Below are 20,410 nucleotides of genomic sequence, written 5' to 3'. Positions count from 1 at the left end.
AAGGATACCTGAAAATTGGACAATTGGCTGACTGAAGATTGGACGATTGGATGACTGAAGATTGGACAATTGGATGACTGAAGATTGGACAATTGGATGACTGAAGATTGGACAATTGGATGACTGAAGATTGGACAATTGGATGACTGAAGATTGGACAATTGGATGACTGAAGATTGGACAATTGGATGACTGAAGATTGGACGATTGGATGACTGAAGATTGGACAATTGGATGACTGAAGATTGGACAATTGGATGACTGAAGATTGGACGATTGGATGACTGAAGATTGGATGGCTGGATGACTGAAGATTGGATGGCTGGATGACTGAAGATTGGATGGTTGAATGATTGCAGATTGGATGGCTGGGATCAGGATACAGCTGAATGACAGGATTACTGGAAGATTACAGCAGAGACGTTGCACACAATAGCTGGATGCAGCTTGTAGCAGGCAGGTCAGGAAACTGGTATCAGGACAGGGTAGCGACTTGGTGTTGACACAGGAACAGGTGACGGAGATAACAGAACTGAAATGGCTGACTTGGCATATAACAAATAACTGAAGAAAACCGAGTATAAACACAGGAACTAGATGAGCAGGAACTGGAGCAGGAATTGGACCATTTGTGGACCAGACCGGGAGCGCTGGACCAGCCGGACAAGCAGAGCCTCTGGGAGCTGAACGCTGAAGACTCACGCAGGGATTCCAGGAAGCAGGCTTGAACTGCACAGAACATCCAGCACATGCAGCAGGAAGACAAGTTGCTGAAGTCAGTTCTGCCTCTGTGAGCAAGATATTTATCCCCCCTGCCTTGTATTGATTGGAGGAAATGACAGAGGGCAATCTGCAATCTGAGGCAGGAATCCAGAATACTTCAGTCTGAACTAAACAGGTGAGCCACATGGAACAGGAGAGCAAAGGGTTACAGGTGATTCCAGCTTCTGCCTGGATTTCAATCAGGTGCAATCAATCAATGAACCAGCAATGCACAGACTGTCTGGCAGCATGAATGGAGACAGGACTGAGTCAGACTGAGACACAGAGCAGAATCACCAAACAGGTAAGCTTGACTAAGCAGATCTGTGACAATGAATATGTCTTAATTTCTTAATTATTTATCTGTCCGTTTTGCCAAATAGAAGGGTGCAATTATTGTTAAAGCATTAGTGTTAATGAGCTGGCACCTTCTAAGAGTGACACCTGGGTGCGGGCTGTTTATTAATAAGAAACTTTAGGCTAGGGTTACTGGGAAAAAAAATAATTTCTGAGGGGAAAATTGACTAAGATGGGAGATCTATTTCACATGGGATGTTGCTATGGGCTACCAATTAGAATCAACTACTTATTTATTTAACACCTTCTAGAAAATAATAGAAAGTATCTGATTGGTTGCCCATAGCAACATCATATGGGAAATAGAACTCACATCTTAGTAAAATTCCCCCTTCATACCCCAGGTTGCCCTGGGCCTAGAGTATCCCTAGTGCCCTAGTTTATTTTATGACCCATAGTAGTACCTTAGTTTACAATACGGCACATACAGCTGCCAGCACATATTATGCAGCACAGTATCCCCAATTCCCATTATGGCATACAGTGTCCCAGGTTTATATTGTACAACATTATAGGATCTTGGTTCCTATTATTATCATTATAATGCCATCCAGTTTATTGTATGCCACATTACAATGAGTTGGTCCAGGTCATCACTTGATATACTTTATATCTCATGGCAAAAAATGTATATAACATGTAACTGTGACATGGAATGTGGACCCCTCTTAGCTCTGGGCCCCATATCGGCTATACTTCCTGCATCAATGGCAGCTATGCCCTTGTGACTGGTGCAACTATCTTATAAAATGGAAAAATGTATCTCCTTGTATGAGAACAATTGTAGAGCAACAACAACAAAATAAAAAGCAGAGTTCTTAAAGTATACTGCCAGGATCACTGAGCATAAAAAAAAAAGAATTGCAAATGATTAAATGACAAGTTGCACTTTCTTGTGAGGGAATGTGACATAAGAGAAGAACCACTTGGCCTACCTAATGTGTACTTAGCACACGTACAAGCACAATAGGACATCAGTGACATGCGTCTGTGTATACGTGCTTGCTTTTGCCTTAAATGGCAAAAAATGTAGTTGTTCATATTCAAACATAAAGTGCTCCAAAAAGGCACATTTCCAGTTTGAGCAGGAGTAAGAGTGTCAGGGAGGGAAAGACAGGGATAGAGAAAAAGGCACTTAGGCTCTGGGGTGGCCCTGCATTCCCACAACCCATGTTCATCCTTTCAGAGGTCCCAGAGATGCTCCGTTGCCACGGAAACCTGTCTATGTGGAGTGTTTGTTTCTACACTGTGACAGGAGCCAAGTGCTGCATATAATGTTACAGTGCAGCACCTGTCACTGAGGAGAGGTCAGCACTTTGTTGTTACGCAGTGGTGTAAACAACAAAGTGTATAAAGAGTGCAGTAGATGCAACTGTTATGGGGCCCAGTGGCTTGGGGGGCCTGAGGGCCCAGCAGGTAATCCCCTGCATCTTTTTGATTTGTTTTTTTTTTTCTTTTGAAATAGTGCCGCTGTCCTGTGACCCCTTAAACGGCACAATTAAAAGGGACAGCAGCAGTGACAGGGAGCAGGAGACCTGGGGATGGGCAGCAGAAGACCCAGCGCCAGGCAGAGGCAACATGAACCCGGAGGCGAGGATGAGCAGCAGGAACCCAGCATCAGGGATGGGCAGCAGGAGACCCGGCATTGGTCAGAGGCAGCAGGAGACCCTATGCCAATGGGGAAGCAGGAGACCAGGTGCTGGGCAGAGGCAGCATGACACACAGCCCTGCTTGTACTAATGGGGGAGGGATGGACAACAGTCCTGTACTGGGGGATTAGGAGAGACAAAGTTATGCCTGTCACATCCCTTTTAAACCCCTGCTCTCCCCCCTCTCTCCACCCTGTCTCTCTCTTCCTCTTTCTCCCACCGTCTCCACTTTCTCACTCCCCTGCTTTCTTTCTCCCACCCACTCTTTCTCCTCTGTTCCTCTCTACCTCTTCCTCCTTACTTCCCCTCTCTTTCCTGCCTCTCCCTGACTGTCTCTACCTGGCGCTGTCTCTCTCTCCCTCCCTGACAACCTCTTTGACTTCCTGTCTCTCCCCCTTTCAATCCCTGACACCATCTCTCTCATTCTATTCAGACTTAATTGCTGGGCTGCAAATCGTCAGGTAAAGTCGCCCCACCAGAGTCCCAAATATGAAAATCATTGGCAATCACTACCAACCCATCAAACGATTTCCCCCCTGTTCACAGCGCTGAGTAAATGCAAACTTACTCGGTGCTGCGATGACCAGGCCCATCTGCATTTTTAGGCGGCACTCCTAGAAACCTCTGGAGTGCCACCTACAAATGCTTTTAGCTTTCAATCAACTTGCTGCCCATCGCTGGCTTCATTAGGAAGGGCACCCGCACATCATACTTGCCTACCTGACCCTCTCCGTGAGGGAGAAAATGCTCTGCTCATGGACTTCTCTAGTAATATATGATTGCCATCAAACTAGCTCCCCACAGGTGATGGCAATCATACATTACCAGGAAAGTCCAGGAACGACTAGCACAGGTGTGAAAGGTTCCCGGGCCAAAATCCAGGCAAAGAATGCCAGGATTTCAACCCTGCTATGGAGCAGGGTTGTTCCCGGGTTTAACCCGGGTACCTTGCCGGTGTGAATGGGGTAAGGTATACTAACCCGGGTTCAGGGCAGGCGACAGGGGGGTCAAAGGGGACACCTGTCCCGGGCCTCAAGCTTGTTAGGGGCCCCGAGGTTCTGAGCTGCTCAGGGGCTGTTAGCATAGCTGCGGCAGTGCAGTGCCTAGCAATTGTTTATAAAGGCAACCCCCGGTTCCTGTAAGGGTACTTACTCAGACCCTCCTCCGGTATTAGTGAAATATTGTAACAATAAAAAACCACATTCAATATGCAGTATACTAAAAATGTTTTGCTCAAGGGGGCAGTGTAGTGGGCGCGCCAGAGATATCAGTGTACCAGGCTCCAAGATTTCTGTTGCCGGTCCTCAGTGTGCTGTCTGGCCGGGGATACACACAGGCGGCGCAAATGACGGGACAGGCGGCGGATGAAGATGACGCAGCTCTCCGCCGGCTGTCCCGTTATTTGCGCCCGCCGCACGTGTGGATCCCTGGCCTGCACGGAGGACCAGCAACCGGGGTAAGTATTCTATACACCTCCTGCCCGCCTCCACGCCTCCTGCCAGCCTCCTCCCCACCCCCTTCACACACCAGAAAATGCACTGACTTTTCCGGTGTGAAAGGGGCCAAACCGGGAATGGCCCGGCATGATTCCCGGGCCATATTCCCGGGTGGGTCCCTGCATTTTCTGGTGTGAAAGGGGTATAAGTATCTGCGTAAGTCTGATTAAACCATCTGTGCTGAAGCCTGGATATCTCTAAAACCTGCACTGTTGGTGTGCATTGAGGACCGTGGTTGCATACCTCCCAACTGTCACGATTCCGTCGGGACAGTCCCGATTTTCGGGTCCTGTCCCGACGTCCCACCCGCGGCAGGCATTGTCCCGCTGCGGGGGGGTGGCAGTTGGGAGACCCCCCAATGTAGTAGAATAGACGCTGTGCGCATGCGCACAGCGTCTATTCTCGTATGAAAATGAGGTCGCGGCTAATTAGCATAAGCCGCGCCCTCATTTGCATACGCCACGCCCCCTTTTCGGGCAGTGTCCCTATTTCTTAACATGAAAAGTTGGGAGGTATGTGGTTGGGAATACCACTGCATCCTTATGTGAGTGGCCTGCTGTTGTCACGTGTCTCCTCTGATGGTTTCCATTACAATCATTCAGCTAAAAACAGTCCATGGACATCCCTAGTATTGCAGTGACCGACCATGCATTGCTGCCGCAGGTTGTAAGAAAGTAAGCACTTCACTGAATTCGGCTACCCCAGCACATGTGAAATGCATAGGCAGCATCAAAGGAGGCAGAAAAACGTGCAAAAAAATCAGTGTGTGATGAGGACATATTCTGGTGCGGGAAGAGGCGAGCATCACGAACATCCTCTATTTTTAGTGTGACACAACCGCAGGAGGAAGGCGGCCGCTCTCCCCCAGGCGTCGCTGCTGAGCAGCTTAGCTACCGCCGGCGGGTGCAGTCCGGATGCAAACCGAGGAGGGGAATGGGCTGGCTAGATGCAATATTTGCATACAGGTGCGACCCACGTGACTAGCAGGCCGTACCTGTCATCCGCTCCTTTAGCCCCGCCCCTCCGCTGCGGCCCGGAGGCGGGGATGTGACGCGTTACAGTGACGTCCACAGCCGTGTGCCGTACAAGCCCCGCCCAGTCCCGCTTAACCGTTCCTGTGCTGTTTCCGCATTCCGTTCCCGGGGTGCTCGTGCATGAATCGGTGTAACCGAGTCGACATAACGGCAGCCGCCGCCCGGAAGAGAAGTAACAAGACAGCCCCGCACCCCGGTGCCCGCACTGCCGGCCCCAGGCGGGATATACTCAGGCGCCCGTCGTCACCCACCTCCCACATTGCCCCGTCTCAGTGACGTAGGGCGAGCGGCGGCCAATCAGAGCCCTGGCGGACTAGGGTTTGGCGGCGGCCGTTCTGTGTGAGGAAGGAGACGGTACAGCGAGCAGGAGGCGGAGTGCGCACTGCTCCCCCTCACCCCGCGGGCACAGGCCGCCCTCACCCTCCCAGGAGCCTGGAGGAGCTGCATGCAGGGGGCGGAGGAGGAGGAAGCGCTGCGCACCATGGTGTTCCTCAAACTGCGGGAGCAGGTGAGAGAGAGGGGGGCGGCCCCGGTTACCCGCTGTACTGTCACCCTGGGCCCTGCACCCAGCCTGCACTGTCACCCTGCTGTCCCGCCTTCTGCACTGCCTGTCACTGGCCACATGTGTGTCTACATATATGTACCATCCGCCTGACACGTACTGACCACACTAGTGCAATATGTTGTATGCGTGTCATATGCCTGTCACATGCACTACTGTGAGTGTGTGTGTTACATACAGATCATACGTGTGCTCTGTATGTACAGGTGTCATCTCCCTGCCACACTGTCATTATGTGTGTACATATTTATGTAATTTGTCACAGCTATCCATACGTTTGTATAGGTGTGTACAGTGGTCGAAGTGGGGCGGTATACGGGGGTATGGCATACCCCCACTTTAATCTGAAGATAAAAAAAAAAGTTTTTTTTCCCCCTCAGGATGCTCTCTGATCACTCAGCAGCACATATTGTGCTTTTGTAATACCCCTGTACAACGGGGCAGTCTGGCAGGGGACGTTGATGGACAGGGGGGTGTCCGAAGGTGCGCACTATATTCACTCTTTACTTTTCCATACCCCTACTTCAAAATTTCCATACCCCCACTTCAAAATTTCCACTTCGACCACTGGGTGTGTACATATATCATCTGCCTGCCACTATGTACATGTGTGTCTGTGTATATTATATCTATTTCACTGCCACATACCGTTCTTATATATGTGTGTGTGTATGTGTGTGTGTATATATATATATATATATATATATATATATATATATATATATATCTTCACGTAATTGAAATCAAATATATTACCCCCAAATGTTTTCTATAGTTACACCATATATATTTTTTTTTTACTTTTATTTTTGCCCAAAGTGGTCTACTAAATGAACATGTTTAAGTTCTAAGATGCGATTACATGTTGTACAGTGTCTTCTGTGAGCAGAGTTATTTCTGTTGATATTACAGAGCTGCTTTCTTTCTGAGGAGCTAATGCCTAATGTGTTATGAAAAGCATTATTGCTTCTAAGGTCATTCTGTTTGGTAGCACTAGTGGGATTTGTGTGCTCTCCCTCTGGCATTGTATTTACTCCATTCATAAAGTCACTTTGATTGTATGTATAGTAAGGCTGCTCTTGCTGTCAAAATCTCACATTTATTTTACAAAGAACAATTCTTGATTTGGTGCAATGTTTGTCTGTGTTTATAATCTGTCTGGATACATAAACATAACATGGAATTGTTTCCATGTTTGTTTTATATTATTTACTGTTTATTTGTTGGTAAACTTGGTACTTGTGTATTATCACAGCGCCCACTACTCCATTTGCGTAGAGGGCTATTCACGGTAGTGAAATCGCATCGCATTGCATGCCATATTGTATGGCATGCGATGCGATTTTCCTATCTAATGTATTCACTGCTCTGTGTCAGTGAATCCATAAAAAATCGCATCGCATGCCATTATTATATGGCATGCGATGAGATATCGGTTCTGATGGAACCTACAATAATGCCATTTAATGGTAAAATGACATATTGGGGGAAGGAAATTTGTAAAAAAAATAGGTGTATTTGTATCCAGAAATACACTTATTTTTGACATTTACTATCCCGAAAATACGGCTATTTGTATTGATAGCAGATCCCCCTATCCACGTCGGCTTGGAGTTGATTTTATACAGTGTGGCGAACGCAGCCCTCTTAGTACCGATTCCTACATATTTGGTTTGCTTGTGGCCTAACAGGTGCATTTCCACTCTAGGACAACAGAGCAACTGAGTTCCAGCTCTTGGATGTATGCATGATTTCCATGCCAGTAACTCCCTTTCAGGCCGCACTGATTGCTTTCACCTCCATTATTTAATAACTTGATCCTTGCACATTACATTGGTTTATATTTAGCTTTTCTACCATGCAGCTAGCAATACTCTCTGGTGGAAGCTGTTTCCGTATTTGTGTGCGGTCTAATGCTGTGTGTTGACACACATTACTTGTAATGCTTTGCTGACGTTTCTGGTAATGAGTCTTTCATAAAGTGGTTACATGTGTACCTGAACATAGCTGAATTCTATTTAGTACTTTGCTTTATCTTGCATCTTTTTCATATTACGAAGTGGCATAACATTTTTGTTGGGGAGGTTATTTATTTATTTTAACTTGTTGAGTGCCTATCAGAGCAAGTCATTTGTTCTTATTGGCAAACCATTGCTTTATACACAAACAAATAGATGGGGTTTAGCCATGAGTTGAGGTTAATCCTTTCAAAAGTCTTGGCAAGGTCCCAAACTTTAATTTGAGCACCTAAACAACAGACTTTGTGCATTTTCTCACACCTCAGGCTGTAAATATACCCCCACAGCTTCTTTTTGCACCCCCCTAATGGTAGCCGCAGCGAAAAACAATTGGGCCCCTTTTATTTTGGGTAAAAAAAACCTTGCCGACTTGCTGCGTTAGCCAAGAGCTTGTTGGTTAAGATACCGACTGTCGGATGTTGAACAGTTGGGGATTTTGGCTTCGTTATACTGACTGTCGGGTTCCCGACTGTCGGCAAGTTATCCAGCACCGTTCATTTTTGGAATTGCTTGTGGATTTATTCACTCCTTTAATTTACAAATGGTCTTAAATTTTGGGATCTATTATAAGTGTTTATCAAACTTAAGGGTCAATTCTATTCTTTGTGCTGTGATTGCGCCGGGTAAGAGCTTCAGGCGCTAGTCTAATCGACGCGCTGCTACTGCCAATTAGTGGATTTCTGCTTGCATCTGTCCTGGGGTGCGAGCAGCAATTTTACAAAACTAGAGTGACAATGCTGTTTCAAGCCCTGCATAAACAGTATTGCCGCGGGGCAGTTAAGTTGGAAAATGGCAGAACTCATTATTAAACATCCGCGACTTGCGGCATTCTGACTTAGGAGCGTGCCGATTAGTTCCGGGAGCTCACTCCCAGCGCTATTCACACATTAACTGATTGCTTTTGTGGTAGATGTAATAGACCTAGTCCTGATGCGCTGTCTCTCTGACCCCCCTGGCTCACATGGCATGAGTAAAGCTTACCGCCTGGAATCGGTAGATGTTGCAGCCAGGGACAGTACTGTTCATGCTGCTGTGTATGAGTAATGACACCTGCAGTTGTAAATTCTCTATAGTCTGGAGACATGTATTCAGCAAAAGCTGCAGGATGTAATATACAAACTTATAAATCAGTCATCAAAGGTGGACATCCTGTTTAATTTCATTATTTTAATATATCTTATTGTACTATAAAGTCCCATACATACTTGCTGATGCCGGTTTCCGAGGTGAGCGGCGGCAGGGGGAGCGGTGGCCCTCCTCATCCAGATATGCTGGACGAGGGAGGGGATAGTTAACGACGCATGGGAGTGCGCATCATTAGCGACAGGGAGTGTACACACTAGGCGTTATTGTCCACATTATTGCTCAGAAAGCCCTTTCCGAGCGATATTGTGAACAATATCACCTAGTGTGTATGGGGCTTTAGGATAACAAATGTCAGTCATATCAAAACCATTACATAGTCTCGTAAAGCGGTTTGGTGGAACATCTGTAAAATTAGTATAACTTGTTCTTGTCTTCATTAAAACACTTGTTCTGTTATACCAGCTCTCTGGAATAGGTAAATAAACATTTCATTAGGAATATATATTAAATATATGGAGCTGTTGAATGTTACTTTACATTTTCATACATAATGGCTAAATAAAGAGAAAATAACATAGGACATGCTTATTGTAGGACTGTGCAAATCCCAGGAGCCAGGTAGCATCTATGTGTTGAATAATTTACAGCTGAACTTTTATCGGTTATTTCCTGAATTGTTTTTTTATTCTCTCCACCCTTGGCTTATTGCCTGCCCTGCTTTTAATATTCTGATAGCCAGACCTAGTGGCTCATTTGGAGTAACAATACCCCTTGCGCTTTGAACATCAAATTATTGGGTGAAGTAGTCCTACCCAGTAATTTTGTTCAGTGTGAAAGGGTCAACCCGGGTCTTAAATTCTGGGTCGTCAACCCTGGTCTTCACGACCCGTGTTGGCCCTTTCACACTGAAGAAATACCCATGTAATTCAGCAAATTACCATGTTGACTTTTAACCTAGTCATTTGCTGCTTAGTGTGAAAGGGGGTCAGACTGCACCCGGCAAAATGACCCGGCGCTCAAAATTCCGGGTCATATTGCCGGGTCGCATGTCTGAAAGTGATAAAAGTATACTGACCTGTATGCACCAATTTATGTTTAGATTATGTAAAGGAATAAAATTAACCTTCTTTTATAGGATACATTTGGAGGCATATCCTAGTGGTTTCCAAACTTTTTCTAATACCATGTTCTCACTGCCAGTGAGAAATACGGCTTTTCCCCGGCATTAAAATTGCAGGGACTGACCCCCGTTCTCTCTGCAAGGTAAATTCCAGAGTGAAGAAGTTCTACCCGGTAATTCGCCTTTTAACACAGGGTTTTTCTGCAGTGTGAACGGGTCAACCCGTGTCTGCATACCCGGATCTCAAACACGGGTAAAAAGAAGGGTTTTACCTGTGTATGAGATCCGGGTATGCGACCCGTTAACACTGCAGAAAAATCCCGGGTTGACATGATAGACCCGAGAATTTGCCTGCAGTGAGAACAGGGTATAAGTGGTTTCTTTTTTTTCTAATTACATTTGTAAAACAATAATGACGTTAAATGTGTCTACCAGTCATCCCTAAAGGTGCCCATACATGGTGCGTTATGCAGGTGCAGTGCACTCTCCCGCTCACATCCCATCGCACAGTTCAAAAAGTATGTGCTGCACATACTTTTTGAACTAGCTTTGCATTGCACGCAAATTGCATGTGATGCAGTCCAAAATGCATGCAATTATTGTAACCTGTATGGGCACTTTAAGTTCAGCTATGTGGTGGTGTACAGTTGTGCTTTGTATTGTCCACATGATATGACTGTCAGCCACTTGCAGTAGTTTGATTTGGTTCCTGGACCACAACCCGAGTAAGGGGTTTTTTTTTGTTTTTTTTTTTATACGGGTGTGGTATGCGCCACCGACAGTCAGTATCCCGGCTGCCGGTGCTCCGACGGGGGCGAGCACAAAGAAGCCCCTTGCGGGCTCGCTGTGTCCGCCACAGGTTCTATTCTCCCTCTATGGCAGTGGTTCCCAACCCTGGTCCTCAAGTACCCCCAACAGTGCATGTTTTGCATGTCTCCACACAGCATCACAAGTGCTATAATTAGCTCCACCTGTGGATCTTTTCAAATGTGCCTGAATGAGTGCACCTGCCGGGTGACCTGGAAAACGTGCACTGTTGGGGGTACTTAAGGACCAGGGTTGGGAACCACTGCTCTATGGGGCTCATGGACCCCCACAAGGAAGAATAGCCCCTGTGAGTCGGAAACCCCCTTGTCGGAGCACCGGCAATCAGGATCCTGACTGTCGGGATCCCCACTGTTGGAGTGTCATCCGGCACCAGTTTTATATACCATACATATATTGTATTGTTAACTCTGTATTAAACATAAACGTGATCTACTTTTGGTCCTAAGGACAGCATTTGGGAACCACTGGTGTAGTCTTTTGAGCCCCCTGTCAGTAATGCACAATAGTAATGTAGCTCTTACCTGCACTGTCCTGGGATGTGTAGTTCATTAACATCTGGAGGGCCGGTGTTGCCCAGCCCTGCTCTAGGTGATGCAGAAATGACTAATTCAGCTGTCCCCCTGAGGATGGCCTTATCATGAGTAGAGGTATAAGTAGTATATTCAGTGCATCCAGAAAGTATTCATAACGCTTCACTTTTTCCACATTTTTACTATATTACAACCTTATTCCGGAATGTAATAAAACTTTTTTTTTCTCCTCAAAATTCTACGCACAATACTCCATAATGACAATGTGAAAGTTTTTGGGAGATTTATGCAAATTTAAAAAATATATAAAAAATCACGTGTACATAAGTGTTCACAACTTTTGCCATGAAGCTCAAAATTGAGCTCGGGTGCATCCTGTTTCCACTGATCATCCTTGAGATGTTCCTACAGCTTATTTGGAGTCAACCTGTAATAAATTCAGTTGATTGGACATGATTTGAAAAGGCACACACCTGTCTATATAAGGTCCCACACTTGTCCAATAACCCGCTGGACACTGACAGAGCTAGAGTATTCCTCTGTGGATAGAGGAGAACCTTCCAGAAGGAAAACCATCTCTGCAGCAATCCACTAATCAGGCCTGTATGGTAGAGTAGCCAGACTGAAGCCACTCATTAGTAAAAAAAAAAAAAAAAGCACATGGCAGCCCACCTAGAGTTTGCAAAAATGTACCTGAAGGATTCTGACATGAGTAACAAAAATCTCTGGTGTGATGAGACAAAGATTGCTCTTTGGTATGAACGCCAGATGTCATATTTGGAGGAAACCAGGCACCGCTCATCACCAGGCCAATACCATCCCTACAGTGAAGCATGGTGGTGGTAGTATCATACTGTGGGGATGTTTTTTCAGGATGGCAGGAACTGGGAGACTAGTCAGGATAGAGGGAATGACGAATGCAGCAATGTACAGAGACATCCTGGATGAAAACCTGCTCTAGAGCACTCTTTACCTCAGAGTGGAGTGACAGTTAATCTTTTAGCAGGACAACGACCCTAAGCACATAGCCAAGATATCAAAGAAGTGGCTTCAAAACAACTCTGTGAATGTCATTGAGTGTCCCAGACTTGAATCCGATTTATATCTGAAAATGGCTGTGCACCAACGCTTCCCATACAACTTAATGGAGCTTGAGAGGTGCTGCAAAGAAGAATTGTCAAAACTACCCAAAGATAAGTGTACCAAGCTTGTGCCATTATATTCAAAAATACTTGAGTCTGTAATTGTTAACAAAGGTGCATCAACAAAGTATTAAGCAGAGGCTGTGAATACGTATGTACATGTGATTTCTTAGTTTTTATTTTTAGTAAGTGTGTAAAAATTTCCCCAAAAACTTTTCTTCACGCTGGTATTGTGTGTAGAGTTTTGAGAGAAAAAAAAAATGTATTCCATTTTGGAATAAGACTGTAACATAACAAAATATGGACCACCTTCAGAGCACAGCACAGCTACATGTTTCTAAAGAATGACATTTCGGAACATGTTGGACTGTGATATTGCCATCCCATGAAGCATACAAATGTTACATGAGCAAACTGCTGGGCTGAAGGCACCATGTTAAATTCTTGAAAAAGGAATCTGTTTTTTTCCCACAATTTGTTTTTTTGTTCTAGCTTTAATAATGTGTATTGCTATAGTTACACCGTACATCTTTTATATTGTTGCCTGCATTCAGTAGCATCTGCAGGTAAGGATGATGAGGGTATAGCTTAGAAGATTCTTAAAAAAAAATATATATATATTTAAGGCTGATTTCAGTAAGGGTTTTTTCTTTTGCAGGGTACGTAAAAATTAATTGTTGCACATAAAAGTTGAGACACCTTATTGCATAAACTGCTTGTAAAACCACAGTTTGAACCAACTGTAGTAGCTGTACATGTAAGAATGGGGAACAAGAATGTTTTACAAATTATTGTTAATATCAGGGTTGCCTACCTGACCCTGGGAGGCGGCGTGGCTGTGGTCACAGGATGTCCAAACAGGGCCAGCTGGGACATCCTGTGACCAGAAGCTTCCTCCCAGTGTTAGCTGTTACTCTTTAGACATTCCTATCTCCTCACTATGGGGTATATTCAATGTAGACGGCATAGCTCGCCATCAGAGGCTTCAACGCCATCCCCTTTACTTGCCGTTTCCATCTCGCTGGTTCTTTTCAGTGCAGCCATCAAAACGGCGGGGCTCGCCACAAAATGTTGCAGACTCACTGCATTTGCGGTGAACCTCGGTGTTTAAAGGGAATCGGCGAGGATTTTTCCGGAACATTGAAAACGGCATGGGGATTTGACGGCGGGGATGGCTTGTTTTCAGCGATCCTCGCCAAAAATAAGCTAACCTCACCATACAAATCTGCTCGCCGACAGCATTGAATATCCCACCTATGTTATCACGAATAAATAAAATTCTTGTTATTGTTGAAAGAAGGTAGTTGTTAAAAAAAGCAAAACTATGCCAATTATGTGAAGTAAAGTGGCCTAGACTACGAAGATACAATTCAATTATTTTCTCTGCTTGAAGTATAATTTTTATCATTTCTGGAGTCAATTCAGCTATAGCGAAAATAGGATTTCAAACCGATCTTAAATCCTTGGAAAGAACAAAAAATATTTTTCTCAGTTGTCGGCATTTTCTGCAGACATAAGTATTTCAATTGGCCTTTGTTGCATCTGTAATAGCTTATACATTTTATAGTTCAATATGTTTTATATTTAAGCCACTGAAAATTATTGGGTGGTACACTTGTGTATGTATGTGCGTGTATACTCGCATACACAATTATGGGATGGCGCCCCAATTGCTTAGGAGTTATTTAGACCAGTGGTTCCCAACCCTGGTCCTCAAGTACCCCAACAGTGCACGTTTTCTAGGTCACCTGGGAGGTGCACTCATTATTCAGATACATTTTAAAAAGATCCACAGGTGGAGATAATTATTTTGCCTGTGATTCTGTGTGGAGACCTGGAAAATGTGCACTGTTGGGGGTACTTGAGGACCATGGTTGGGAACCACTGCTTTAGATGCCTCTATTGGTATCTCAAATGATGTTCACAACTGAAGTCCATATAGAAGATTTTTTTTCCTAAGTCTCTCATAGATACTGTTTTCCTGTAGAACTAATTGAAAAGGCTTGATGTCTGTTTTTAAAGGGAAAGAATATCTATTTGCATATTAAATACTCTGCATTCCTATGTCCTAAGAGGTGACCAATTTCCTATTCATTTGAACTTGAAGTGTTATCCAATTAAAATGCAAACAGTACTGAATACAGAAGGCCATTTGGACCCAAACCCTTAAGGTGCCCACACACTAGAAAGATTTTTGGGGCGATTTCCGATTAATCGACCGCTATATCGACCGATGTTTACCTATAATCGGTTGAAAATCGGCCGATTTTGGTCTGATGTGCGCTCCCGTGGATCTTTAGCTGAATCTTCTGATCTTACATGCTGCACAAAAGATCAGAAGATTTAACAAAAGATCCATAGGAGCGCACACGGGATCTTAAGAAAAATCTCTGGTGTAGATGTGCGCTTGCCTGAAATCTGTTGTCCAGGACGGAAAAAAGATTTCAAGGCTAATTTATGCGCACATCTTACGATCGCAGATCTTTCTAGTGTGTGGGCACCTTCACTAACCAGATCACAGCCTCATTTAAGGCTTGGCTATCTAGACCTTGATCAATTCTAGACTATCATTTTTATTATACACACTTGGCCGAGATTACCAAATTGCTTTAGCTAACCCCTGATGAAGTCTTGTATGGGACAAAATGAGTTGGGAGATGCAGCTTTTTTATTAAATGTACAACAAAATATCTTCATTGAACCTTTTTATTCATCTGAAAATAGAGACTTTTAATAAAGAGAAAATCCCACAATTGTTTATATTTTTTTTTTTCGTGTTGTTTCCTTGCCAACAGGGGAGTTTGTGGGTAGGGCTGCCTCATACAGTACCTATTATCATTTATGCTCTTCTAAACTAAGCACAAATCAGGGATCTGGGATATATATGTGCCACTTTGAATATTATTAGGTTCCCAAACTTTGTTAATTGTTGTAAACTAGATTATCAGAATGTTTTTCATTTCACCACTAGACAGTTTTTTTTTTTTTTCATTTCATTTATTGAGAAATTAGAAAAATATTAAAGTGTTTAGGTACGTGTGTATTAGCACGGCGCCCACGATTTCCATCTTATGGCATCTTATACAATTTAAAATTGCATACCATTGTATATGGCATACAATGAGATGAGATACGATTTTAAATTGTATAAGCACACTAATGGGTGCTTTCAATGTAAATTGGCCCCTTATAAGATTTTTAATTGTATAAGCACCCTAATGGGTGCTTACAATGTTAAATGCACCCCCACTATCAACGCCAACCCGAAGCGTGGCGAGCGCAGCGGTACGCGTCCTCTGACCTTTTCATACCCCCACTATGCATGTCAGCGTGGAGTTGATTTTATATAGTGTGGCGAGCGCAGCGAGTCACCCAGCCCGAATCATGGCGAGCGCCCGCGTTTTACTTTACATGTATTACGCGGGGCTCGCTGCGCTTCGGTCTCGGTGGCTCGCTGCGCTTGCCACACTATATTAAATCAACTCCACGCCGACATGCATAGTGGGGGTATGAAAAGGTCGGAGGATACATACCGCCTCCCCTTGGGGCTCGCTGCGCTCGCCACGATTCGGGTTGGCGTTGCTAGTGGGGGTGCATTTAACATTGTAAGCACCCATTAGGGTGCTTATACAATTAAAAATCTTATGGGGGCCAATTAACATTGAAAGCAACCATTAGTGTGCTTATACAATTTTAAATTGTATCTCATCTCATTGTATGCCATATACAATGGTATACAATTTTAAATTGTATAAGATCGGGTCCCATCGCATCGCATCTCATTGCATACCATATTAAGCCTTATGGTATGCAATGCGATGGGCGCCATGATAATACACAAGTACCAGTGTTTAGATGTCATCCTTAGTATGCGGTGAGGCAAAGGATTCACTTCAGTTTGTCCACATGTGTTATGATTGGAATCCATAAGCATCGGTTGTGTCGATTTTTACATTGACCATAAATAATTTAAATTGCTCCTGGACTACCATCTCAGGGCACCCCTGCAAATATAAATATATCTCTCTCTCTCCTGTGCCGTACAATATGTCCTTGAACACAAATTGTATTTGTAGGTTCATTCTTTGACCTTTGCCTTATTTACTGTTCCTTATGTTTATGACGTTACATAACGAACGTGTAATTCTGTATGCTAACATAACTTGATCTGCTACAAATTTTATTACGTACTATTGCATTCGGCATGGCCTTCTTTTACGTGTGTGTGGGGAAACAATAATTAATTCACCCTGTTTGTCTTATGCTGCCCATACACTTATGCAATTATCTGATCGCATCAAGTGGTGCCCAGTGCAGCACCCGATGTCGCATGTCATCCTGCGATGGACAACGGGTGCTGGAAGAGAGGTGGTGTGGGGCTGTGTAGGCAGGACCAGAGCTGGGGACCATAGCGGTGGGACTTAGCAGCAGCAGTGACTTTGAAAGACTGGACAGCCCACTGGCTGAGAGAGCTCTCTTTCAGTGGCCTCAGCCAATCAGAGGGCCGTCCAGTTTTTCGAAGTCATCTGCTGCCGAGTCCCGCCGCCTGAAGGCTCCACCGCTATGGTCCCCGCTACACAGCCGCCATGCATCCCCTGCTGCTGCTGAGTCCCTCCGGTCCCCAGCATTAAGGTACCGGCTCCCCGCCAGCGCTCCGGTCCCCATCCCGGCTCCGCTCCCCGAACCCGCCGCTGATTGCATTTGAGCAATCGCATGTGATTAAAAACCACATGCGATTGCTCATGCAATTCGATAAATATTATGTGCAGCTCATAATATCTATCGCTGCGACGGCGTGCCTGCACATCGCTTCGAATGTCAGCTTAAAAATGCATGTAATCATTCGATTTATCGGCCAAATGTGGCCGAAATCGAATGATTGCATGCAATATCACACATGTGTATGGGTAGCATTAGTTGAAGATGAAAACTTGTAGATCTAGGTGAAAAACAACCACTTTGAATGTAATTTAAATGACTTACCGCCTGATGTAATATAGCATGGCTAGATCTCTGATTTTGTAAAAATAGACTTCCTGTGGGAATCTGTTTCAGATTGAAGTCTCCAAGGAATTGGAATGTGGATAATCCCACATCTAACAACTGAGTTAAATACTTATTGGAAATACTTTAACTTCGGGTTTTTCCTTTTTTCAAACCAATTTATTATAGAACTGCAAGTGGAGGTACGGTACAGAAATATTGTCTCTGTTTTTAATACCATTTATTAAAGTCCTATATTTTTTGCACTCTTTACTGCAGTTAGAAATTACATTTCGTAGTTATGATTTCTCTTTTAATGCTGTAATACTCAATTTAAAATAGAGTGCTGTATTGATCCTACAGTATCTATACTTAATACACAGTGTGTATTAATGACCATAATATATGACCTGCTTACAGACGTGACCTTTGGCAATCTCCAATCCCCCTTTTTATTTTATTATGTTATCTAGCAATTTTTCCTGATTGTAGGCTGCACGTTTTATATCCACCAGTTAAAAGTAAGTGGGACAAACTGTATGGGCAGTATTCAATGAGAAAAATTCTCTGTGTTTTATGGAGAATTTTTGCTTTTTTCGCCCTGGACGGAGCATTTTGCTCTCCAAAAGTGAACCACCCTATTCAATGTGAAATATTCGCCGTCTTTCTAAGTGATTTTCACCGTCTCTCTCCGTGTAGAAATTCTCCATCTTTTGATGGAGAGCTGGAATAATCTAAAATGTTTTTTTTTTTTTTTTTTTATTTTGGTGTCAAAAAATCAGTTTTTTTTTCTGTGAAGGGGCATGTTATTTTTATTCATGTGCTTATAGCACATGAATATATATTTAATAAAAAAAAAAAAAAATTTAAATTTTTTTTTTTTACACAGTGCAGCCAGCAGGGGGCCGGAGCGCTCGAGCCGCTCATTAGATATTCATATATTCACTGCACCCTATAATTAATATGCACGTTCGGGTGCAGTGAATACTGGGTCCCCCGCTGGCTATAGGGGGGGGCAGCCTTTGCTGCCTGGGTCCCGGGGGGGCCCCCTACCCTCCACATATGTTCTGGGGCATCCAGGGAGACTTTAATCTCCCTGGATGCCACCTTCCCACGGCTCCCTGTCAGCTCCCTGCCGCGGACGCTCGTCCGCTGCAGGGGTTAAGACTCACCGCGAGTGGCGGCGAGTCTTAAATACGTTGAATAGTGGGAGCAGGAAGCTCCGGAACACGGCGAGTGCATGGCGAGAGAAAAAATCTCTCGCCATGCACAGAGAATTTTCTACATTGAATACTGCCCTATGAGTCCTCATTTTGACATGTGCCATCTTCTCTCTTTGAGTTTTTTTCATAGTACTGTATCTCTGAGCAAAAGGGAAATAACGACTAAAGTTGAGGACACACTAGATCAGGCCTGGCCAACCTGTGGCTCTCCAGATGTTGCCAAACTACAAATCCCATCATGCCTTCAGACAGTTTTGCAATAAGGGATTTGTAGTTGAAGGGGGGGGATGCTTCATCTTGCAGCATATGTCCTTGCTAGTGGTAACACTCCTCCGTCATACAGGCCATGAAGGATTTTGCTGAAGACGTTCTGGAGTGCACATAATCAGCGACAGTCCTAACACACTGGTAATTGTTCAGAATGTCTTCCAGCGTGTACAAAGATTTACTGTAGCACCCAAATGCCAACTACACTGCTACTGTATGATGCAGCTTAAATGAAGTTCCAGGCATATTGTGACCTGTTACCATGTCTACCTTAGACACATGCTTGTTTGGATGTAAAGCAAAAAACCAAGCAACTGGGCAAACAGAAGTAAAGTGCAGAGAGTTTTCGGTTGGTTGTGTTCAAACTGAAATCTATATTACACTGTAACAAAGCTTTTTATCATTTGTGTACTATTTGCAAAAGCAGACAATATTTGCCCTGGACAACACAAAAACTAAATGTATTTGTTTCCTTTGCATGGAAACATTGGGGGGTGGCTCTGTTTGAGAATCACAGCTTACCGAGCACCAGAGATGCCGACCGTCTGAGCACCAGCCCCCCCCCCCCCCGTCACCGATTCCCCTCTTTAACATCTGCCCACTGTAAAGTCTGCCCTCAGCAGGCATCGGCCCATGTGTGTACCCATGGGAACGCTCAGCATTTTCATGGGGACGGCCATAAAACTCTGGATGTTCCTATGAACGGCCACAGTCCCCGCCCCCATGCCGCCCCGTTCCTTGGGAACAGCTTGGTGACTGTAAACGGCTTCATGATTTGCATAAAGAAGACCTGCGCATAATATGCCATTCGCAGAGCCCCAGACATCGGGACAGGGTCAAATTTGGCCCTGCGCTAGCTGTTCCACTAATATAGACAAGGCAGCTCTCCTCAAAGAATAATTATTTAATAATTAATATCACAATTGGTGTACATCTATCACACAACACCCCAGAGAGGTGGTAACGGCTGGCTCATTAAATGCGTTCAAGGCAAAGTTGGACAAACATTTACTGGAGAAAAACATCCATGGGTACAAATAAGAAATATAATTTGTCTGTAAAATAGCAGAACCTACCAAATCAGCAATGGATATCTATACCAGGTTGAACTAGATGGACGCAAGTCTTTTTTCAGCCTTACCTACTATGTAACTATGTAACATTTATGAAATGAATAAAAGATGTATAATACATGTAAGGTAGATAAAAAATTGAGCAATAAAAAATATATCGCAGGGATATATGGGATTTTAAATTGCGATCTCCTTCATGATGGCTTTTAGATGACGAAATATGGATTTATATTACCATCCATTGTGTCTCCTGGAATGATTTGTGTGTCCATTGAGCGGT

At 44.2% G+C, this 20,410-nt stretch overlaps 1 protein-coding gene across 1 annotated transcript in view; it reads left to right on the top strand.

Moving 5' to 3' along the window:
• The first annotated feature begins 5,345 nt into the window (after nt 1-5,345).
• The window catches only part of ANKRD28 (ankyrin repeat domain 28), a 144,849-nt gene continuing 129,784 nt past the window's right edge, over nt 5,346-20,410 (top strand). The window contains exon 1 of the mRNA XM_083188970.1: nt 5,346-5,806. Coding sequence (XP_083045096.1) covers nt 5,744-5,806 — 63 coding nt within the window. The 5' untranslated portion in view covers nt 5,346-5,743. The remainder of the gene's footprint in view (nt 5,807-20,410) is intronic.

Source organism: Crinia signifera, chromosome 5, assembly GCF_055691185.1.
Source record: "Crinia signifera chromosome 5, ASM5569118v1, whole genome shotgun sequence".
Classification (NCBI taxonomy): Eukaryota; Metazoa; Chordata; class Amphibia; order Anura; family Myobatrachidae; genus Crinia; species Crinia signifera.
This window is presented reverse-complemented; position numbering and strand designations above follow the sequence as displayed.